The sequence below is a fragment of the Tamandua tetradactyla genome, chromosome 1 (genome assembly GCF_023851605.1).
Source record: "Tamandua tetradactyla isolate mTamTet1 chromosome 1, mTamTet1.pri, whole genome shotgun sequence".
NCBI classification, from domain to species: domain Eukaryota; kingdom Metazoa; phylum Chordata; class Mammalia; order Pilosa; family Myrmecophagidae; genus Tamandua; species Tamandua tetradactyla.
In genome coordinates, this window is record NC_135327.1 from 27089907 (window position 1) to 27115028 (window position 25122).

At 36.9% G+C, this 25122-nt stretch overlaps 1 protein-coding gene across 3 annotated transcripts in view; it reads right to left on the reverse strand.

Moving 5' to 3' along the window:
* Positions 1 to 25122, reverse strand: part of RAB22A (RAB22A, member RAS oncogene family) — a 94930-nt gene that overhangs the window by 42117 nt on the left and 27691 nt on the right. For 2 of the 3 annotated variants that reach the window (XM_077113118.1, XM_077113109.1), the window contains exon 4: positions 23802 to 23881. In XM_077113118.1, coding sequence (XP_076969233.1) covers positions 23802 to 23881 — 80 coding nt within the window. Of the gene's footprint in view, positions 1 to 23801; positions 23882 to 24956; positions 25092 to 25122 lie in introns of those variants that run through there. The other variant, XM_077113124.1, reaches the window with a different exon arrangement.

Sequence of the window (25122 nt, forward strand, 5' to 3'; positions counted from 1 at the left end):
TGTTGTTCATGTGGCATGTAAATATCTAAATAGGGTTACTGCAGATGTTGATTTCCTTCAGTGGTTTAAAGCTTTGTATTTGCAGAAGGGGTATGGAGCAGGATAAGGGACGTGGGGCAGGGTACCACAATCTGGGGCAGGTATATACGAGGGTTGGGGACTCTACGATGGTGTTTCCTTGTCACTATCTCCCTGTCCATGCACTCCTGACAGCTCCAGGCCTTCATCTGGAAAAGGGCATGCTAGGCTATTTGCACTAGTTGGCCAGTCTCCAGTTCTCTGCATCTCAGTTATTCTGCTTTCTCAAGCCAGGCCGCTGTATGTGGTAGAGAAGACTCTCCAGGTCACTTATAATCATTCTCCCAGTCTTTTTTCTGTCCCTTCTCTAGCAGTTAATTATAAAGTAAAAAATGCCCTTAAATTTGTGGTAGCCAGCTTCCAGGGTGGGCCTACACGATCCTCTCTCCTGTTATTCATGTCCTTGTGTAGTCCCCTCTCACAATGGATACGACTGTCCTGTGTAACGAATGGAATACTATGAAAATGACTGAGATTTTTCTTAGGTGAGATCATAAAGAACACTGTGGCTTCCATCTTGGGCTCTTGTGAATTACTTGTTACAAGAGAAGACAGCTGCCACTTTGTAAGGACATTCAGCTAAGTTGTTCCTAAATTCCTGGCCCAAAGAAACTGCATGATATAATAAACCTTCACTTTTGTTTTAAGTTGCTAAATTTTAGGGAGATTTGTTACACAGTAATATGTAACAAATACACCTGTTAACCAGAAAGTCCACCCTTAGGTATATATATCCCAAGTAACAAGTACATATATCCACACATAAAAACTAAACAAATGTTCAAAGCAGCTCTATTCATAATATCTCAAGACTGGAAACTACTCAAATGTCCATCAATAGAAGACCAGATAAATAAATCGTGGTATGTTCATACAACGGAATACTACTCAGCACTAAAAAGGAAGAAATACCTGATATATGCAACAACATGGATGAATCTCAAAAAAACCCAAAACAAAATGGTATATTGAACAAAAGGAGGTAGCACCAAAGAATAAACTTAGTAAGATTATATTTATATGAAATTCAGAAGCACCTATATCTAATCCACAGCAAAAGAAGTCAGAATGGTGGTTAAGTCAGTGAGGTGGGGATGAATAATGACTAGGAAGGTTGGTTTCTGGAGTAATGGAAATGTTCTCTATCTTTATGGTATTTAAATAGGTACAAGGTAAAAAATTCACTGACCTAATAATTTTATTGCATGTAAAAAAAGCTCAATTTTAAAAAGATGAAATTAAGAGACTTCTAGACAGACAAACTGATCATGTTAATAGCAGAGTATACTAAAGGAAATACAAAACGATGTTCTTTGGATTGAAGGAAAATAATTTCAGATGGAGGATCAGCAATGCAGGCAGGAATGTAAAGTAATGGAAAGAGTAAACACATGGAAGGAATCTTCCAGAATGCTGACTATATGAAAACAATCGTAAGTGTCCTATAGGGTCTAAATTATAGAACTAAAATATACTTTAAGGGGGTGGGCCATGGTGGCTCAGCAGGCAGACTTCTTTTTTTTTTTTTTTACATGGGCAGGCACCGGGAATCGAACCTGGGTCCTCGGGCATGGCAGGTAAGCACTCTTACCTGCTGAGCCACCGTGGCCCACCCAGCAGGCAGACTTCTTGCCTGCTATGCCAAAGACCTGGGTTTGATTCCTGGTGCCTATCTGTGGGGGAAAAAAAAAAAAATATATATATATATATATATATATATATATATATATATTTCTTGTTTGTTTATTTTGTTTGTTTGTTTTTTCAGAAGTACATGGAGTGGGAATCAAATGGGATCTCCTGCATGGCAGATGAGAATTCTACCACTGAACTGCCCTTGCACCCAGGTCCACATTCTATTTTAAGGCTGTACATTCGGTCTTCAAGAACTTTTCTTGGAGGTCCAATTATCATCCATCTCATGTCATGTCTTCATCATCTTCTAGATGCCAGCTAACTGCACCATTTCCTACCCCTTTCTAGCCATCGAGTTCTCTCAACAGTTGGAAATATATATATATATATATATATGTATATATATATATATAAAGTATATACATGTATATACTTTAAGGGAATAAAAGGCAAGAAGAAGAGTAACTGGATTTAAGATCCTTACACTGCTGCAAAGTGATAAAAGTAATTTATACTAGCCTTATAAGTTAAGGATGCATGAGATAATCTTCAGGGTAAACACAAACTAAAAGAACATAGAACATAAAAATAGGGTAAATAAGCAAAGTGTAAAATTGTAAATTTAAACACAAATGTTATCAGTAATTTTATTACAAGTAAAATAATTAAGTACTCAACTGAAAAGTCAAAGTTGAGGAGTTGTGATCTGGTAATGGTGGAGTAGTTTATAATGGATTACTCTAACAAAGAGAACAACTATGAACTAGTAAAATATATTTAAAGAACTACCTCAAGGACCTGGAGATAGACCAGAAGCAGGCAGAGACTATTAGGGACTAGACCTTTGGAAGAAGGGACTCTCAAAAAGGAACACACACATTTGTGAGGCTTTTCTCCTGAGGGCATTACCAGTCTGAGAAGCATCGGGTGGCTAGAACATAAGCACTAAACCAGTACTCTTGATGGGAAGAATAAGAGGATGAACTTCAGGGCTGTGACTGTGAGTAGAAAGAGGTAGGGGGAGGAACTACAAAGGAGAGCTATAAATCTGTACATACTCTTCTCATATCCATACAAGACTCCTAAACTGCACATACACAGGGGCGATTCCAAAGAGTCGACAGACAGCAAGAGCTGGAAGCCTGAGAAAAGCAGAGCAGAGATTTTAGCTGCTGCCAACTGCAGGAGAGAAAAAGTTAGGAGCTTAAATTCTGCCAAGTTACAGGGACCTGATGAATCTACCTTGGGTGAATACCTAGGTAGGCTATACCTTAGGGAAAAAGACAATGTCCTAGGACTAAGGATTTGCCATAAGGCTAAAGGTAACACTACAACACACCCAACCTAACAAAGTATAAAACCAAGGTTCTACAAGTTCAAGTTGATAAGTCAGTCATTTAACTTTCTGCTAAAAGGGAACTCAGCTCTTTTCAGCAGGTGATAAAAGGAATCTAAAATTCTACAACATTATCATCTGTAGTATCCAGTATACAATAAAAAGATTCCTAGAAAAACACTATTGTCAAAATGTTAATAGTTGCTGAAGCTAAGTGATGGATATGTTTGAAAATTTCCATATTTTTAAAAATTTAATTTTATAGGATTTTTATATTTTAAGTTCTTTATTACACATCAAAGGTAGTTTAAAAAAGCCATTAAGACAGACAAAAAAAAAAAGTATGCAAATAAATGTTACCCAGGTCAAGAGAAAAAACAGTGAATAGCAACAGAGCCCCAAATGACCTAAATGTTGGAATTAGCAGACATGGAGTTTAAAGTAGCTTATAAATATAATCAGGATTTAAAAAGAAAAGTTATATTGAGTGAACATATGGGGATTCCAACAGAGAAATGTAAAATATAAAAAAGAAGCAAATGCAATTATAGGATTAAGAACTATAGCTGAAATAAGAAAAGAAATTACTAAATGTGTTTAAAGAAGAATGGCAAGAGCAGAAGAAAGGATTTAGTGTAAAGACATATCAATCGTGATTTTGTGACACCAAGAACAGAGAGAAAAAGATGAAAACAAAACAAAACAGAGTCTTAATGTCCTGTGGGATAATATCTAGCAATCTAATATATGTGTAACTGGAACTCCATAAGTAGAGCAAAAGAACGGGGCAGAAAAAAAAATTAAAGAAATAATGCCTGAAAATGTCCCCAATTTTATTAAAGCTGCAGATCAAAGAAGTACAGGGAACCCAGAGTATGTTACATATCTAGAATATTACAATGAATTGCTGAAAATGAAAGATAAGAAAAAGATCTTAAAAGCAGCTGAAGAACACATTATATACAGGGAGACAATGATAAGGATGATGATAGGCTACTCAACAGAAATGACAGAGACCAGAAAACAATATAATACCTTTCAAATGCTGGAAGAAAAAAAGATCAACCAGAAATCTACATCTAGCAAAAATATCCTCCAAAAGTGAGGATGAAATAAATTTGTCAGATATATATAAAATGGAGGGAATCTGTCTCCAGTAGACCTGAATACTTGAAATACTAAAACAAGTTCTTCAGTTTGAAGAGAAATGATGTCAGATGAAAATTTCACTCCAAAGGAAAGAATGAAGAGCTATCGAAATGGTCACACATACATAAAATAAAAACGGATTATTTTTGCTCTTCCTCTTTTCTTTCTGCCCTGAAAAATTATTAAATTCAAAACCTGCCATTAAGTGGGCCAAACAGGTATGTATTCACAGGGGCAGGGGTGTGGTAGGATGAGGAACCATGGGGGCCAAGAGTGGGGTATCAAAGGCTGACTAAAGTAAGGAGAGTCTACATGGGGAAAGTGAGGTGTGGTGTATGGGCTGCTGGAGCTTGTATGAGGTGAAGAGGGCATCAACAGTTAACACGTAAAACTTTTTTGTACTTAAAACCAATTAGGAAAAAAAAAACAAGAATATTTCAGAGTGATAGAGCCATTATCTTTTTTTTTTTATCTCCAACCTACAGAAAATATGCAAGTAAATTAATTACAAAGGGTTTATTTTTCTTCCATAAGTTGAGAAGTTATAAACGCAGTTTTTTTTTTTTCCTTAAACCATTTGATAGTTTCTAAAATGATGTCTCTTCACCCCTGGATGTTAGTGTGTATTTTTTTACAAGCAAAAACATTCTCCTATAGAAACAGAGTAAGACCATCAAAACTGTCAAATTAACACTGGCACATTACCATCTATTACTGAGAATACAAACAAGTTTTGCCACTTGCCCCAGTAATAAATATCATGGCAAAAAATCCAGTGCAAAACCAAACATTGTTTTTAGCTGCTATGTCTCTTTAGTCTCCTTCCATTTGAAACAGCTTCTTAGTTTTTCTTTGACTTTCGAGACCTTGAGATTTTTAAAGATTAAAGGTCAGTTACTGTTTGGCAGCTCTTAGAAAATTAAGTACCAATGCCCTATGACCTGGCAATACCACTACTTGGTTTACATTCAGAAGAGCTGAAAGCAGTGACACAGACATTTGCATTCTGATGTTCATAGCAGCATTATTCACAATTGCCAAAAACTGGAAACAATCCAGGTGCACATCAACAGATGAGTGGTAAAACAAAATGAGGTATACACAAATGATGGAATATTATGCAGCAGTATGTTGAAATGAGGTCCTAAAGCATTTGACAACATGGATGAGTGAACCTTAAGGACATAATGCTGAGTGAAATAAGTTAGACCCAAAAGGATAGGTACTGAATGATTCTGCCTTTATGACCTTGTGTAAAAGTAAACTCAGAGGCTTGTAATATAGAATATAGGGGACAAAGATACACAGAAGCTAGAGATGGTGAATGGTTACCTAATTAGGTTGAACTTAAATGTAAGGAAATGGACAGCAGTGAAGGCAGTTCATTCGTGGGTCTATAAGTAATAGTGCCGTTTTGAAGGTGAGCATGATATATAGATATGTATCTGACTAACATTACAAATATTAATAAGTTCTTGTATGAACTACTTCAAAGGTATGAATCTTGTACAAAGGGTAAATGATATTGGGGTATGGGGGAAAACTATTATTGCATGCTATGGTCTATGTTTAATGGGAGGATATCAATAGTACCACACCAATACCAGGGTTAAATAATTAGGGGGTGGAGGGAAGGACAAGAGTTAAGGGGAGTTTTGGATTTTTTATTTTGTAAGGCTGTGTTTGTCGGTTATTCTTCTCTTGGGAGCAATGAACATTGTCTAAAATTAAGAGTGTTGATGACTATACAGCTAAAGTGAGGATAATTTGAGACATGGATTGTTGACTTTGGACATTACATATGATGCCCAATGGATGGAGGAAGATGAAGGATACACTGACTGAGAAGTAGAATGGTTAACTGTGGTGTATATGTATGACGGAACATTGTGTGGCTACCAAAAGGAACAAAGTCATGTGAGGCATATAACAAGGTGAATGAACCTGGGGGGGGAGTGTGTGTGTGTCACTATGTGATACAAAATAAACCAGAAGCAAAATAGCAAGTATTGTATGGTCTTTTATAGTAAACAATTATAAGAAAACTGGGTCTAGAGTGCAAACTCTTATAGCAGTCACATTTAGTCCAAAGCTGCAATTGCTATTTCTAGATTTTGAGAGGCTATGCTATATATGTATAACCTGGTATTTCCTTGGAATTTTGGGTACCCGTGTGACAACCTAAGAGTAGATGTTCTACAGGTCTGAAAGTCAGCACTGCCACATACAACAACTATTAAAAAAATGGAAAAAGAGATCAGGCTTCAATTAGAGATAAGATAAGAACAAAGAATACAAAGATAAGACAGACACTGTATTAGAACTTCACCTATCCAATAAGATCAAAGGAAAAGAGGTTTATTTTGTCCAAAACCTAAATTTTCTGTACCACATAATCTAACTCAACCTGTCTGGAAAGATCATTTAAATAACCCAAACACATGGGAGCCCAGAATGGGAATGTGGCCATGTAATTCTGTATAGCTTAATGTAATAACTGTATACATCCAAGAATATGTAGAGTAGATAATTAAAAAGTATTGGCAAAGTCTTTTTTTAAAATTATTTTTTATTAATTAAAAAAATTAACTAACACAACATTTAGAAATCATTCAATTCTACACATGCAATCAGTAATTCTTAATATCATCACATAGATGTATGATCATTATTTCTTAGTACATTTGCATCGATTTAGAAAAAGAAATAGCAAGACAACAGAAAAAGAAAGAAAATGATAATATAGAGAAAAAAATAAAAATACAAAATACAAAAAATATATATAAAAAAACAAACAAAAAAACTATAGCTCAGATGCAGCTTCATTCAGTGTTTTAACATAATTACATTACAATTAGGTAGTATTGTGCTGTCCATTTTTGAGTTTTTGTATCTAGTCCTGTTGCACAGTCTGTATCCCTTCAGCTCCAATTACCCATTATCTTACCCTGTTTCTAACTCCTGATGGTCTCTGTTACCAATGACATATTCCAAGTTTATTCTCTAATGTTGGTTCACATCAGTGGGACCATACAGTATTTGTCCTTTAGTTTTTGGCTAGTCTCACTCAGCATAATGTTCTCTAGGTCCATCCATGTTATTATGCTTCATAAGTTTATTCTGTCTTAAAGCTGCATAATATTCCATCGTATGTATATACCACAGTTTGTTTAGCCACTCGTCTGTTGATGGACATTTTGGCTGTTTCCATCTCTTTGCAATTGTAAATAATGCTGCTATAAACATTGGTGTGCAAATGTCCGTTTGTGTCTTTGCCCTTAAGTCCTTTGAGTAGATACCTAGCAATGGTATTGCTGGGTCGTATGGCAATTCTATATTCAGTTTTTTGAGGAACCGCCAAACTGACTTCCACAGTGGTTGCACTGGCAAAGTCTTTTGAGGGACAGGAGGAAAAATACGGAACTATTAAGCTTCACCACTGATACTGCCTCAGACATTAGGGACTCCCAAGTCAAAAGGTTCCCTTGATCTCGACGCTTGCTCTCGTAATGTTTGTTTATGTAGCAGAGAAGCTAAGTCTACCTATAATTATGCCTGAGAGTTACTTCCAGAGGATCTCTTTTGTTGCTCAGATGTGGCCTGCCTCTTTCTCTCTCAGCACAACTCTGCAAGTAAAATCATTACCCATGATATCCATGGGTAAAAGTCTCCCTGGCAACGTGGGATATGAATTCTAGGGATGAGCCTGGTCCTGGCACTGTGAGATCGATTGTGCCTGCCTGACCAAATAGGGGAAAATAATTGTAATAAAACAAGGTATCAGTGGCTAAGAGAGTTGAAATAGAGCTGAGAGGCTATTCTGGAGGCTTCTCTTGAGCAAACTTCAGCTAGATATTGCTGTTTATCATGGTTTGCCAAACCCCAATCAAAATCATTTCTGCCAACCCCAAAGAACACCTAGGGCTCTGAGATTCTACAAAAGTTCCATGCACTACAATTACTTTCCAGAAACCTACAACCTCCAGATGGGTTCCTAGGCCATATAAGTCTTGAAATCCAGAGGAGTCAGACTCTCTAGAACATCAACTAGGTCCATCTCCCTACCCATATTATTGGCAGTCCTTTTCAACATGAAAAAGTTAAAATGGCATAGTAGATTGGGAGAATGATCAAAGGAGAAGGCAGAGTTATAATAGAAAAGATAGGATTTTAAAAAATGAGTATGACTGGTGAATCATATTGATATTTCTTTTAGTCTTTAGTGTCTTGGAGCAGCTAGAAGGAAAAACCTAAAAATGTGGAACAGTACCACATACGAAACTCTGAAATATTTTCTATAACTGCTTGTTACAATGTACTTTGAAATTTATTTCTTTTTTGTATATATGTTGTATTTCACAATTAAAAAAAAGCCAATTATTTTACAAAATGTTTCTCAGTTTTTTTGTCTGATGTCTTCTCGCTGATTAGATACAAGTTATGCAGCAAGGATGGTTAAGCATTTAAAATTCAATTAATATAATCTTGGTGGTTATAAAATATATCCACTTAAAAAAAGTACTCCTCCCTTGAAGAGTGGAGCTTAATTCACCATTCTTTGACTTGGGAATGGGCTTAATTCCCTGATAATGAACAGAACCCACAAACAGGTGACTGGCAAGAGTAGGTTATCAAAGTCACTGCAGGTTTCTCCTTGCTCTTTTTTGAGTAACTTCCTGGAGGAAGGTAGTTGCATGTGAGGCTCACCAGGCACAGAAGGGTGGAGCTGAGGCTCCTGCCTCCAGCCATGTGAGGGCACCATCTTAGATGTGGATCCCTCAGCCTCAGCTAAACCCCAAATAACCCCGTCCCAGGATGATGTCTTTATTTCAATACCATGAGACCCTGAGCCAGAACAATATCAGCTAAGTCACTCTTGAATTCCTGATCTATAGATAATATGAGATAATAAATGTTTGTTGCTTCAAGCTACAAAGAATTTGTTACTCAGGAGTACCTAATTTTACCATATTAACAGAATAAAGGAGAAAAACAATATTATCATGTCAACACATGCATAAACTCATTAGAAAAAATTTAATATTTACTGTTCAATTTTTTTTGGGGGGGGTGCATGGTCCAGGAATCGAACCTGGGTGTCCCACATGGAAGGCGAGCATTCTACCACTGAACCACTCATGCACTCGAATATCTACTGTTGATAAAAAACACTCTCAACAAACCAGAAACAAAAAGAAACTTCCTTAACTTAATAAAGGGCAACCTACAACCAATATCATGTTTAAGAGTAAAATACTTGGCTTTGCTACTGCCATGGGGATGCCCAGCATTGGGGATAGCAAAAAAAAAAAAAGACTAAAATACTGAAGGCTTTTCCCCTAAGAGTGTGAACATGGCAAGGATCTCAGCTCTCACTGAAATTTTATTCAATATGGTAGTGGAGCTCCTAGTGAGTATAGTAAGGCACTGGAAAAAAAACGAAAGGAAAGGAAAAAGTAAAACTATTTTTGTTCTCAGAAAACATGATTGCATAAATAAAAAATCCTAAGGAATCTAAAATAACAACTAGAATTAATAAATGAACTTAATAAGGTTAATGTAATAACATCAATATGCAAAAATCAATGGTATTTCTATATTCAAGTAAACACTTAATAAAAATGAAAAAGTATAATTTCATTTAAATAGCCTAAGAACATTAAATATTTAGGGAAAAAAATTAACAAGAGACTTTTTTAAGACTTCCACATTGATAATTACAGAACAATGCAGTGAGAAATTTAAAAAGGCCTAAGTAAAGATAGATAGATAGATATGTTCATGGATCAGAAGGCTAACGTGTCAATCTGCCCCAAACTGATCTATAGATTCAACATAATCCCTATCAAAATCCCAGTGTACTTTTTTGGGTAGAAATCATCACAATGAATCTAAAATTAACATGGCAAAGCAAAGTACCTAGAACACTGCAAATAATCTAGAATAAAGAAAGAAAAAATTGGAGGTTCTCCAGTATTTGTTTAGGCGACTTACTATAAAGCAACAGCAATCAAGAAGTATGGTGTTGGTGAAAGAAGAAACAGATGAGTGGAACAAAATAGTGAGTTCAAAAACGTATGCGTGCTTATATAATAACTGACAAAAGTTATTCTATAGGCAAAGGAAAGCCTTTTAACAAATGATGCTGGCATAACTTGGATAAACAAATGGGAAAAGAACGAACCTTGATCTCTACCTCACAGCATACAGAAAAATTTGGGATGGATCAAAAAAAATCTAAATATGGAGGTAAAACTATGAAGATTCTGGAAGAAAACATAAAAGAATATCTTTGAGACTTTAAAGTAAGCAGAGATTTCTTAGAGAGGACCAAAAAACATACAAAACAAAACTGATCAAATGGATTTGGGTAAAATTAAAACTCTTCTTCTTCAAAAGATGTCATTTTCATGTTTTTAAAATGAAAAGGCAAGACAGACTGGGAGAAAATTTCCACAATACACATATCTGACAAAAGAGTTATATATAGACTATATAAAGAATTCCCACAATAGGAAATAAATAAAACAAAAAAAGCAATTAAAAATGGGCAAAAGACTTAAATAGCAACCTCATAAAAGACGTATGAACGGCAAATTAGCATGTGCAAAGATGCTTAATATTATCAGTCATCTGGGAAATGCAAATTAAATGCACAACAACAAGTAATTTTATACACACTAAAATGACCAAAGTTTAAATGCTACAGCACCAAATACTGGTGAGAGTGTACAGCAACTGGAACTCTGTACGGTGCCAGTAGGAGGGTAAAATGACATAATCACTTAGGACAACTGTTTGACAACTTTCTGTTAAGATATACGTCTACAGCTATATCTATAGTTATAGCTATATATTTCCCCTATGAGTTAACAATTCTACTCCTAATTATTTACTAAAGGAAATGAAAACACATCCACAAAAAGAACAAGAAAAGAATGTTTTATTCAGAATAGCCCCAAACTGGAAACAAGCAATCTCTACAACCAAGAGAATGGACAAATAAACTGGTACATTCATGTAAGAGAATTTTATTCAGCAATGGGGAAAAAAGAACTAGGATATATATATATATAACATGGTGGGATCTTCAAAACATTATTTTGTGGGGAAGAAATCAGACACGAAAGAATATACTGTTATTATACTTATATGAAATTTAAGACTAGGCAAATTAATCTCTAGTGATCAAAATCACAACAGCGGTTGCTTAAGAGGAATGAGGACTCACAAAAGGGGGCATCAGGGAACTTTCTGAGGTGATGGAAATGTCTGGATCTTGATTAAGATGGTGGGATAGGAATATACAAGCATCTTACAAGAGATTAGTCTTAAATATAAAGATACAGAAAGGTTAAAAAACAAAAGGATGGGAAAAAGATACAACTTATAAATAGTGACCAAAGGTATTAGCCTTGTTTTATTGATAACAGACAAATTAGATTTTAAGGCAAAATCATTCCCAGAGATAATGAGTACATTTCAAAACGTTATAAGGTTTGATTTATTAATAAGATATAAAATTCTAAGTTTGTAGATACCTAAGATAATTGCAAAAGAAAGAAGTCAAAATGGACTGAAAAGAAAGATAAATACAAATTATAATGGGAGAGTTTATCTTGCTTCCCTTGGTAACTGATAGATTCAGACAGACCAAAAGCTCAGCAAGGATAATAGAAAGATTGAAAACTTGATTAATAAACTTGACCTAAAATACCAAATATAGAACACAGAAACTTCACAGTTGAAGAGTACACAATCTTTTCAAATACATATTGAACATCTACCAAGCTTGACCATATGTTGAGCCACACAGTAAACTGTATCAGATTTCAAGGAAACATAAAATATGTTTTCTTACCTCAATAAAATTAATGCCAAAAGTTAACAACAACAACAAAATAACAAGAAAATTTCCCACATACACATCTAAGTGACACTTGGAACAAAGATGAAATTATAATAGAAATTAGAAAATATTTTAAACTGTATGATAATGAAACTATGCTATATAAAAACTTGCTGATTCCAGTAAAAGTGATGACTTGGGTTTTAAAATATAAAAAAAAAGACTGGAAATAAGTGACATAATCATCTGTCTCAAGAAGTCAGGAAAAGAACAGCATATTGAACCCAAAGATGGAAGGGTGGAAATAATAAAGGCAGGACTAGAAACTAATGGAACAAAGAATAAGCATATCATAGTCAATCAAAGGCAAAGCTAGTATAACTAGTATCAGAAATGAAAAACGGGATATTGATATAGGATCTTAACATCTTTATGCCAATACATTTGAAAATGTATATGAAAGAGTCAAAATCGCTTAAAAACAACACAACATACCAAAACTCATACAAGAAATAGAAAACCGAAATATGAATAATCTTACAACTGTGAAAGAAACTGACTTTCCAATTCATTTTATGAGACCAGCACTACCCTGACAGCAAAACTAGACAAAGATATTACAGAAAAGAAAACTTCAGATCAATATTTCTTACGAACATGGAGGCAAAAATCCTTACAAAATTTAAGTAAATCAAATTCATTAATGCACACACACACAAAAATGTATATAATATAAAGTGAAATTTTTCCTAGGAACTCAAGCTAGGTATAATATTTTAGTATCAATCATGGTAATTCACCATTTAAACAGGCTGAAAGGAAAAAATGTAAGAATATCTCAAAAAATGTAAAAAACTGCTTGACAAAATTCAACATAATTCTTGATAAAAAAATCTCATCAATTTAGGAATAGAAAGGCACATTCCCGATCTGAGAGAGGACATCTGTGAAGAACTTAGAACTAGCCTTCATTAATGGGAAAGACGGAATGCTCTAACCACAGGACTGGGAATAAGGCAAAGATGTCTGATGTCACTACCTCCCAACATGTATCAGAGGTCCAAGCTTGTTCAATAAGGCAAGTAAATGCATATAGATTGGAAAGGGAAGAGTAAATTGTCTATTTGCAAATGACATGATTGTGCACAAAAGAAAATTTCAAGGAATCTACAAAAAAGCCATCAGAACTACTTGAATTGAACAAAGTCACAGGACACAAGCTCATTGTGTAAAAATTATCAACTTCATGTGTATGACTAATAACAAATAATTGAATATTTAAATAAAAAATACAATTTACAACATCAAAACCCATCAGATACTTTGGAATAAATTTAGTAAAATTACAAGCAAGTTCTGTAGAATGAAAACCAAAAACCTTTGCTGACAGAAATCAAAGAATATCTAAAGTAATGCAAGATGAAATTTATAAAGTTCAAAGGTCAGAATACTCGATAATGTTAGGGGGTCAATTCTCCCAAAATAGATCTATAGGTTCAATATATTACAAATCAAAAGCTCAGCCGGCTTCTTTGAGGAGTTGGACAATGTAATTCTAAAACCTATAGAGAAATGCAAAGGATCCAGAACAGGCAAAAGAAATCTGAAAAAGAATACAACTGGATGACTTGCACTAACTGATTTCAAGACTTTCTATAAATCTACTGCAATCAAGACAGCATTATACTGGACTAAAGATAGACAATATGATCAATGGAACAGATTGAGGAATCCAAAAATAAATCCACACATATATATCAATTGATTTTGACAAAGGCGCCAAGACAATTTAATGGGGAAAGGAATGTCTTTTCAATAAATGTTGCTGGAGTGATTGCATTGACATAGGGGAAAAATGAACGTCGATTCTTATCTCACATTATACTCAAAAATAGAAATGGATCATAGAGCCCAAAACATAAAATTTTATAAAGCTGTACAAATTCTAGGAGAACACATAGGATGAAATCATTGTGACCTTGGGTGGATAAGACAAAAAACATGAACCTTAAAAAGAATTGATAAGTTAGACTTCATAAAAATTAAAAACCTTTGCTTTTCAAATGGCACTGTTAAGAAAATGAAAAATGATGACAAATGCTGGAGAGGATGTGGAGAAAGAGGCACACTTATCCACTGTTGGTGGGTACATAAAACGGTACAACCACTCTGGAAGGCAGTTTGGCTGTACCTCGGGAAGCTAAGCATAGAACTGCCATATGATCCAGCAATCCCATTACTAGGTATATATTCAGAGGAACTGAAGATAAGGACACAAACAGACATTTGCATACCGATGTTTATAGCAGCAGTATTCACCACTGCAAAGAGATGGAAACAGCCAAAATGTCCATCAATGGACAAGTGGCTAAATAAGCCGTGGTATATACATGATGGAATATTATGTAGTTGTAAGACAGAATAAAGTCATGAAGCATGTAACAATATGGATGAACCTTGAGAACATTACGTTGAGTGAAATTAGCCAGAAACAAAAGGACAAAACCTATATGATATGAACTATCATTAATGAGTGAACTTCAAGAGTTGAAACTAAGAACACAGGTTATCAGAAGATAGAAATAGGGTAGAAATTGGACATTTAGTGCTGAAGGAATATACATTGTACAAAAGGACTGATTGTAAAAATTCAGAAATGGATAGTACAATACTATCTGATTGTAGCACAATAATATAAGTATACTGAATGAAGCTAAATGGGAGTATGATTGAGGGAAAAGGGCTGGGGGCACGTATGAAATCAGAAGGAAAGATAGAGGATAAAGACTGAGAAGGTATAACTTAAGAATGCCTAGAGTGGACAATGATGGTGACTAAATGTATAAATACAAAAATGCTTTTGCATGAGAGAGAATAAATCAATGTCAGTATTGCAAGGTATTGAAAATGGAAGATACACAGGAAAAAGTACAATCAATGCAAGCTAGGGTCTATAGTCAACAATAAGGTTGTAATATTCGACTGAACGTAACAAAGGCAAAACTAAATGTCAAACAGGCAGAGGGGCATGCGGAGATGTATGGTTTCTTTGTGGAAGAAAAGGAAATGTCTTCAAATAGATTATGGTGGTGAAGGCATGTCTATTTACTTAGGTTAGATTGTATGACGTGTGAATAAAAACTTGAAAAATGAACAGAGAGAAACAAGTGTTAAAGAAAATGTGAAGTTAGAGATGTACCTATTCACTGTCAGTAGGGAAACTGAGAGGTGCAGCCCCTTGGAGGGGCAGTGTGGTGGTTTCACAGGAGGCTAGGGATGGGGTTACCATATGATCTGGCAACCCTGTTGCTCAGTATATACCTGGAAGAACTGAGTGTGGGGACATGAATGGACATTTGCACACTGGTGTTTATGGCAGCAGTGTTCACAATCGATGGAGATGGCCTAAGGTGCAACAATTGAGGAATGGACAGGGAACTATGGTGTATACATACAATGGACTACAGAGTCACCACAGAAATGAATGAAGCTGTGAGGCACGCAACCAGGAGAATGAACTTTAAAGACTGTACGTTGAATGAAACGTCAGAAACAAAAAGACAAATATTATCTTGCTTTACACATATGGACTAACTATAAAAACTTGGTGAATTGAAGTCGAGAGAATGGTTTGTCAGCTTGGGGCCTATTGTAAAGGGTCTTAGATTGTAAGCACTTAAAGCAGTCACATCTATTATGGAGTTATAACTGTTACTTCTAAATTCTGAGATGCTGAGCTGTTTGCATATAACCTGGTTGTTCCCCAAAACTTCAGGTATTTATGTGACACCTGAGACTCAGAGTTAGAGCTCTGACACTATGAAAGTCAGCACTACCCCATAAAGGAACTGTTTAAAAAGTTTAAAAAGGGATCAGATTTTGACTAGAGATATGAATGAAGCTGATCTGGATTAGGACTAAGATAGATCAGAATAGGGTAAAGGATGTTATCCATATTTTAAAACTTTAACTTCTGTATGAGATGAAAGAGAGAGATGTTTATTTGGTGCAAAATTTATATTTTACGTAGTACATTACCTAATTTAACCCGTCTGGTCAGTTTAGTTGAACATTGTAAGTACCTGGAATCTGGAATAGGATGTGAGAACTCATTGGTTTGTCCAGGTTAGTGTGATGCCCTGATATATATTCCCAAGTAATTTCAGCAGTGAATAAAGAAGTATTTGCAAAGTCCCCTTGGGGGACTGAGGAGAAAGGAGGATATACTCAACTTCCCCATTTGGAGAATTTCTGATATTCTCGCAAGCAGTAGGGACAACCAAATCAATAGGCTGAGCCCTCAATCTTGGGGTTTGACCCTGTGAAACTTATTCCTACAAAGGATAAGCCATTCCTATTTATAATTATGTCTTAGAGGTACCCCCAGAGAACCTCTTTCGTTGCTCAGATATGGCCTCTCTCTAAGTCAGTTTGGCAGGTGAACTTACTCCCCTTCTCCCTACATGGGACATGACTCCTCAGGGTGTAAATCTCCCTGGCAATGTAGGACCTGACTCCCAGGGATGTGCTGGGATCCAGGTATCATGGGGTTGAGAAAGCCTTCTTGACCAAAAGAGGGAAGAGATAAATGAGACAAAATAAAGCCTTAGTGGCTGAGACATTTTCATACAGAGTTGAGAGGTTATCCTGGAGGTTATTCTTATGCATTATTTAGCTATCCCTTTTTAGCGTCTGGTTTACTGGTGTGGCTGAAGGGAAGTACCTGAAACTGTTGCGCTGTGTTCCAGTAGCCTTGATTTTTGAAGACGATTATATGATACAGTTTTTACAATGTGACTGTATGATTGTGAAAACCTTGTGTCTGATGCTCCTTTTATCCAGGGTATGGACAGATGTGTTAAAAAATATGGATAAAAATTAAAAACAAAAAACAAAGAAACAAAAAGCTGTAGACTGAGAGAAATGATAAGAACTTGATTAATAAATTGACAAAAGATTTGAATAGAAACTTTACCTATTTACCTATAAGAACAGATACAAATAGCAAAAAAGCACATGACAAGTTGCTCAACATCATTACTCACTGAAACTAGTGATATATAAACGATATGCCCAATAGAATGGCTAAAATTAAGTAGACTGACAATACAAAGTGTTGACAAGGATGTGAAGCAACTGTAATTTTCATACACTGCTTGAAGGAACATAGAACGGCAAACTCTTTTGGAAAATAGTTTGAGAATTTTTAATAAAATTAAAAAAAAAACACTTATATGACTAAGAAAATCCACTCCTAGGTCTATATCCAAAAGAAACTACACATTCACACAAAGACACATATGTGAATGCTTATCAAAGTTTTATTCATAATAGCAAAAGCGAAAAACTTAAATTCATCAAATGGTGAAGAAATAAACAAATTAAGATATATTCCATACAATAAAATACTATTTAGAAATAAAAAGAAATGAACTACTGGCATGTGCAATGACACAGGTGAATCACAGAAAAGCACTTTCTGGATACAAAAAAGTACACAACTGGTAGTATCATTTATAAGAAACTCTGTTAGAGCAAATATAATCTGTGGTGACCGAAAGCTTATCAGTGGTTACCTGGAGCCAGGGATGGGGACATGATTAAATGGAATGAGGCAGAACGGAACCTTTCAGAAAGATCGAAATGTTCTGTATCTTGACTGCTGTGGTGGTTTTTATGGATGCGACAATTTGTCAAAATTCATGAAAAAGTACAGTTAAAATGGGCACATTTTATTGCATATAAATTGTACCTCAATACAATGAAATAAAATCAGAACAATTAATCTATAAATAGCCTTATAAATAACCTATAAAGAATCTTATAAATATGGATGGTCTATTTATAATGGCTCAGTATAGAGCAATGGGTTAGGGATAGTCTTTAAAATAATTACAATCAGGACTATTGGCTACTTCTGTTGAAATAAAAACACTTAAAATAACAAACCAATAATCTCTATCTCACACCTCACCCACAAATCAATTCCAGTGAATTTTATATTTAAATCTGAAAAGTAAACCAAAGTTTCTACAGGATAACAAGGGAATATTTCCATGACCTTGGTAGGTCAGTTTCTTAAAAAGAACATAAAAAGCACTAACTATAAAGGAAAAGAAGGCTCAAATGGACTACATTAAAATAAGAATTTCTGTTTATTAAAAGAAATATTTAGAGAGCAAAAAGGCTAGTCACAGAGTGGAAGAAAATAGCTGCAATACACAGAAACAACAAATGACTAGTATCCAGAATATATAAAGAATGCCCATAAAATCAATAAGAAGACTGACAGCCCAATGAAAATAAGTAAGATTCTGAAACAGGTACTTGACTAAAGAGAAACCCAAATGGCCAATAGACATATAAAAAAATGTCAACTTTAGTTATCAGGAAAATGGAAATAAAAACCAAAATGAGATATGATCATATACCCTACAAAATGGCTAAAATTAAAGACTGATAATACCAAATGTTGTAGAGGATATGAAGTAACTGGAACTCTAATATCCTACTGGTAGGAGTGTTAGTTGTTGCAATCTACCAGAGCTGAAAGTTATCTACCAGAGTTAAAGATATATATTTCCTCTGATCTAGCAATTTCATTGTCATATATATATATATATATATATATATATATATATATATATATATATACATGCATGCATTCATATGGGTACAAGAATGTTCAGAGCAGAATTATTGGTAATAGCTCCAAACTGGAAGCAACTAAAAAATTCAGCAGAAGAATGGATAAATAAATTGTGGCATATTCATCCAATGGGATACTTACTACTCAGCGATGAAAATGAATAAACCTACAGTGATGAAATCAATAAACTATTGCTACATGAAACAATACAGATGAATCTCACAATGAATGAAAAAAGATGACACAAAATGAGATGCACTAATTCCATTTGTATAAAGTTCAAAAAAACTAGCCATCTACAGTGTTAGAAGTTTATTAAAAAATAACAACCGCTAAGAAATCATGCATGCTTATCATATGCCAAGCACCATTTTAAGTGATTTTCACATGGTTTAACTCAATTTTCAAAACAACTCCATGATTTAAATGAGACTAATATTCCCAAATAAGCTAATTTATTCATAATGAGGTTAAATAATTTGCTCAAGGCCACAAAGCAACCATGTCCTAGAACTGGGATGTGAAGGTAGGCAGCCTAGCTTGAGAGCGTGCATTCTGTACATTAAGCTATAATGACTCTCAATGATGCAATTTTAATGGAAAGATGGAAGGAGAGCAAATGTGCAGAAGAAGGCAGGGGAAGTAGGCTGTATTCCCACCTTCCAAAGAAAGAAGTCAGCAGATAATGTTTACAATAATAGAGAGGAACAATCAAGAATTAGCAAATAAGTTTGTTATAAAAAGGTCTGGACAAAAGATGGAAAATAACAGCTAAATGCCACTGCAACAGTGGTTGCCTCTAGGGAATAAGAGACAGAGAGGGCGAGGGGATTGCTATACTTAACTTATAAGACCTGGAATACTATTTGATGTTTGAAAAAGCCCAAATACATCTTACTCCGATAAAATTAATTTAAAAGTATTTTTTCAAGGTTTAAATATTTTTAAAAGAAACAACTATTGAGCCCCACTGTCCCAGGCACTGGAGTAGAAACACAGCGACCAACTATTGAGCCCCACTGTCCCAGGCACTGGAGTCACATTAAATGGATTCTCCATTTAATGCGACCAACTATTGAGCCCCACTGTCCCAGGCACTGGAGTCACATTAAATGGATTCTCTCCAGAATTCTTTTAACAACATGAAGTCAGTCTCATTGTTATTTTTATTTTGCTGATGAGGAAATAAGACTCAGAGATTAAACTGCCAAGGGTTAAACAGCGAGTGAGTGGTAGAGCTGTGGGCTGGTGTGATGCCAATTCATGTTTTCATCACAAGGGAAGATGCAGTCCTAGGATTCACATTAACAGCAACAGGGATGGAGGGTCATTTAGGAGGTGGCCTGAAGAGGTGCAAGTGATTCACTGGTTGCTTGGGGAGGTGGATGGCAGGGGTGAGGAGAGGAGTAGACAGGTAAGTCAGGAGGCATATTTTCGAAGGATGCCTAGGTTTCTGGTTTGACCAACTGAGTAAATGGTGGTTCTTTTGTTCACAGTAGAGTTTATGGACAGAGGAGCAGAGGTCCAAGCCTCTGAGGGGAAGTTCCTAAGTTCAGAAACAAACATATAGAGGCCTAGGTGTCTATGGCTGCTTGTGGCTGAGTTCGGGGTAGGTTCAGAACTTTTAGAGAAGCTAACCATTCTTGGGTGTTGTGATTGAATGGAAATTTACCCAGGGGCCAAGGAAGAGATCCTCTCCCCTGCTCCCCCCTGAAGGAACAGCATATGCAAAGCACACAGCTGTGGAAATGGTATGACTTATCGTGGGGTGGGAGACAGAAGTGAGCAATTAGAGAATGGATGAAGTGGATGAGATATAAGGCTGGGTACAGACAGGCCAAGGTCTTTTCTGCCATGGTCCTGGGCAAGGTAATCAGACTTGTCTTTTAAGAAGCCTGCACAGTTGCAATGAGAACTGACTGAAAGTGGCAGAGAGGAGTGGCAGGAACATCAGTTATGAGACTGAGACATGTACAGTGGGATATGAGAGTGGGACCTGAGGGTGTGGAGAGTAGGAAGAGCTTCAATATCTGATTACAAGAAAACTACCAACTGCAACATCAACTGTCTACTTGCTAGCAATTTCCATGTGTAGAGTCTGTGAACTCTCCAAGAACCCTATGAAGTAGACATGACTATGAACTCCTGACCCTCACCAAAGTGGCTAAGACACTTGCCTGGAAGTTATTTCAGTTAGTACATGGTCAAGGCCTGGATTTAAGCTCAGGCAGTGTGGCTGTGCAGGGCCAGGTTCTTTTTTCTCCACTCCACACACAGTTAGGCCATAAGGGAAGAACATAACATGTAAGGAATGAGGGATTTAAGGTTAGGGGAGGGATAGATATTGTGCTCAGAGGGTTAGGTCAAAATCACGGGTTGGAACTATGGGCCTGGACCCAAGAAGAAAGGCTGAAGAATTAGAAGTTGGCATTACACAGAGGAAGTTGAGAAGTGGGAGGGAATGAGAGCAAAAGGGGGAAATGTGGGGAGCCAGGATACAGTCGAGGGGAAGTGCAACATCTATGGGATAAGCAGAAGGAAGAGAGGCCAGGAGAGAACAGAAGCGGAGAATGGGCACAGGTGTAGTGTGAGGAAGATGTAGGAGCTTCATTCCAGGAAGGCATGGCTGTGCCCCTTGTAAGTGACGTGGGAATGTTCCCTAGTCTCCAGATCCATGTGGCCTAGTCTCTATGCTTCACCATCTGCCTTGCCCACCACCCACACTCTTGCCCTCAGTCTTCGGCTATACCTGTCTTATGTTGGCTCCTCCCGTTCACGGTTCCTGCTGGCCCCTATGCCTGTACCAGCTCTCTTCTCACTGCCTGTTCACCATCACCAACTATAGTTACCTCCTGCTCTTAAAAATTTTTTTTCTAAGTAAACTTTGTATTCAAGTATAATCTACTCATCTTTCAAATATTTAAATGTTAAGGCTTCCAATCTTCACCAATTTCCCCCAGCCTAAGTCAGGCCTCTGTTCTATGCTCTCACTACACTCCACAGTTCTCTTTTGTAGCCCACAAAATGGTCAATCAAATCATTTCCTATAAATAAGTTATAGAATATGTTTCATTTTCTTTGTAGGTAAGGTCAATGAGGGCAGAAACTGAGCTTGTCTAAATCAGGAGTCAGCAAACTTTTTTTGAAAAGGGTAAAATAGTAAATATTTTCGGATCACAGGGCTTCTGTCACAACTCAACTTTGCTGTTGTAGTGTGAAAGCAGCCAGAGACAATATGCAAATGAATGGGCCTGTGTTTCAAGAGAACTTTATTTACAAAAACTGACAGAGAGGTCCAAAGGGACCAAAGGGTGATAGATTGCTGATTTGTGGTTTAAATCACTAGTTCCCAATTCTAGCACCTGGCAGGTTGTAAGTGTATATGAATGAACAATGCTAAAAAAATGACATTGGATTTGACAATTAGATGGGAACGCAGTCTGGTAGAGTGGTGGGGGTAGGGAAGTGGTGGGTGGAGTGTTGACAGGGCAGATGGTGAAGCAGCAGAGACCAGTGGAGTGGTAGGGGTAGAACTGAGATGACATAGAATTGAGGAACAAAGTTGAGATAGTAGCTTCTCTTTCAAGAGGCCTACAAATTGAGACTAAGTATTAGGGAGTTGTACTATTTCAATGGAGTGGTCATGAGCACGTGCGCAGGCACTGACAAGAAAGCACAGTTAGGGTAAGAAAGGAGATAATGGACAAAGAGCTAGGGGTGGGGGCAGGAGCTTCAGAGCTCAGGTGTTTGTGTTGTGTGGGTTGCTCATGAAGAAGGAAGTTGCCTTCCAAGTCAGAGGAAAGAGAAACAAGGAAAGTTAGGGGGAGGGAAATGAATGGAAAACACTGTATCTTCTTTCCTGTAAGATGTGAGCCCAAATTATCAGAGAGCAGGACTCAGTATAATCAGGAGGCTTAAGAACAACAAGCATCTGGCAGGATATACACTACTTCCCTCCTCACTTGAGAAAGTACATCTAAATGAGGTGCTGGTTGGGTAAGTGTGTCATTCACTGAGTCACCAGCACTACTTGCTGCTACTTCCTGTCGCGTTACTTTCCCATGCACGTAGTAAAAGGCAGGCCCAGAGGATGAAGTCATGCCTGAAACATGTGGACATACTCATTTCTTTCTTGAAGGATATCAAAAGGCATTTAAATTTCTGAAACAGTGGTGGAGTTCAGCCCTTGCCTTCAAATGTGTAAGAAACCAAGAGTTTAACAAAGCGGAAACCAAAAATACTGAGCACATAAACTAATACCAGGAGCTGGTAATTTTTCAGGGCACACCTTTATGGCCATCTCCTTTGTAGAATATCAAATGTAATCTGTTTTTTATTTCTCTATTATGGAGAGAATGATCTGCAGAGAGCACAAAGGCATACTTTACCCTATTGATGGATAATACAAAATTATTCTTTAAGTGGAAGAAGGCATTTGATTGGAGGTTCAACAATAAAGATATAACAGCCATTTAGTTTTATAAGAATAATACATCATTAAAACCTATGAAATACAACTTCTTATATAAAGAAGGTATTAGTATTGTGCCTTAGTACACACTACTTAAACACTCCGAAAAGTTTTCTCAGAGTCAAAAATCTATATCCAATTTTGTTTATCCAAAGAAACAGGATGTGAAAAAAAACTTACATTTCAACATTAATTTATTAATTCATTACTACTACCAGGGCTGGAATGTATGAGAACATTTTGGACCCCATTCTATTTCTTTTTAGGAAAGACTAAAACCATCTGACAATCTTTTAGTTGACATGTCAGAAAAAATAGTATCAAAACCTGTTTTCCTGTCTTATCAAGGCTGTTGATATTTACAGAATGTAGGTTCTATGTATTTTCTAATAAGTGAAACTCTGATTCATATTTTCAGTTCAAAGTTTTTACTCCTCAGAAGTCAAAAAGCTAACTTACTCAAAATACACCAACCTCTCTGTATTCTTTCAAGTCCTTCCCGTGAAGGTGGGAATCAGCATGGCAAAATTCAATGAGTGTATAAAACGGCAATGAACACACCTGTACCACCTTTTTATTTGGAATAACTTTCAAAGCAGTTTTGGAAGTACAGTAAATAAACTTAATCTCTTACCCTATCGTTGGGTTGATGTTGGGATCAAAACTGTCTTCTACAAATCGCCATACAATACTCGATTTACCCACACCTGTATCCTGAAAGAGAATGAGATGGTCCAGTATGAAAGTTTACCTGTTTGCAGACACTGAAAACTAGCCTTGTGGTATAAATTCAGGACTTTAGAAAAAGCATCCTAAATATGTAAATCTTAGAAATTAAGGGACAGAATGGGGGTTTTCACAAAAAACTTAGTTGAGTAATTAGAGGAGATTTCAAAATGTTTTATAGGAGAGGGGTTTTGCAGTTTTTAAGTGACATTAGGAACTTCTGAAAGAAACAGTTTCTGCCTGGTGTTAAGTGACAAACCCACTTGCTTCTTAACAAGCATAAGCAAACTATGAACTCTAGAAATACTTCTGAATGATCTCTGATCAAAGTCCCAACCCCACTGTATTTGGGAGCAGGGTAGACTAATTATTGGACTCATTTTCAATTTTTAAGGCAGCAATTTAGGAAAGAGAGCATAAACGCAAAAAAAAAAAAAAAAAAGCTTTGATATGGCAAAGCTGTCCCAAAGCAAGATTGTAGGTGAAACTTCAAAGCAGGGTTTCTTGACAACATAGTTTCTTAGATTCAGCTCCCTCCAAACTCTTCTCCCATTACCACATCTTTGCAAAGTAACTGCAAGAAATGTCAGGGGCATTTCAGAAGTTCAAAAACAGCAAACACGCGGGAAAGGAGGCCAACGATGCTTGTAAAACCTAAAGGCCTGTTATTGCTTTTACTTTGGAGGACCAGGCTAACTCCCAACTAGCATCTCGAGAAGTTGGTAGTCGGAAATAATTTAAGAGCCGAGATGCAGTGAAGAGGCAGAGAGGGCTCTTCACACTTTGTAGAGGCGAGAAGAGTCAGGGTTCAAGAACTTTAGAACCTCTCCATGGGCTCCAAGAAGGGAAAAGGGGGATGGTCCCTCGAGGATCTACAGGAGGTGGCAGCAAGGTGAGTAGAGAGGCCCTACAGAAGGAGAGAGGGTCAGTGGGGCGGGTAGGTGGTGTCCCGGACCCAGGCTTGGGGGCAGGGTTGGACGGGACATGGGGACGGCGGGTATGCCTGGGTCCCCGGCCTGCCCGGCCTCGCGTGGCCCTCCCGGCCGGGCCCACCGCCACTCACCCCCAGTAGACACACTTTGAGCTCCCTCAGAGCCATGGCCCGGGAGCCGGGGGCGCGGGCCGGCCGCCGCCCTAAGTTGAGAAGAGAGAGACCGGGCCCAGCACGAGCATCCCCCGGAGCCGCCGCAGCCGCAGGGCCCAGCCCCGGCTGCGGGGCGCGCAGAGGC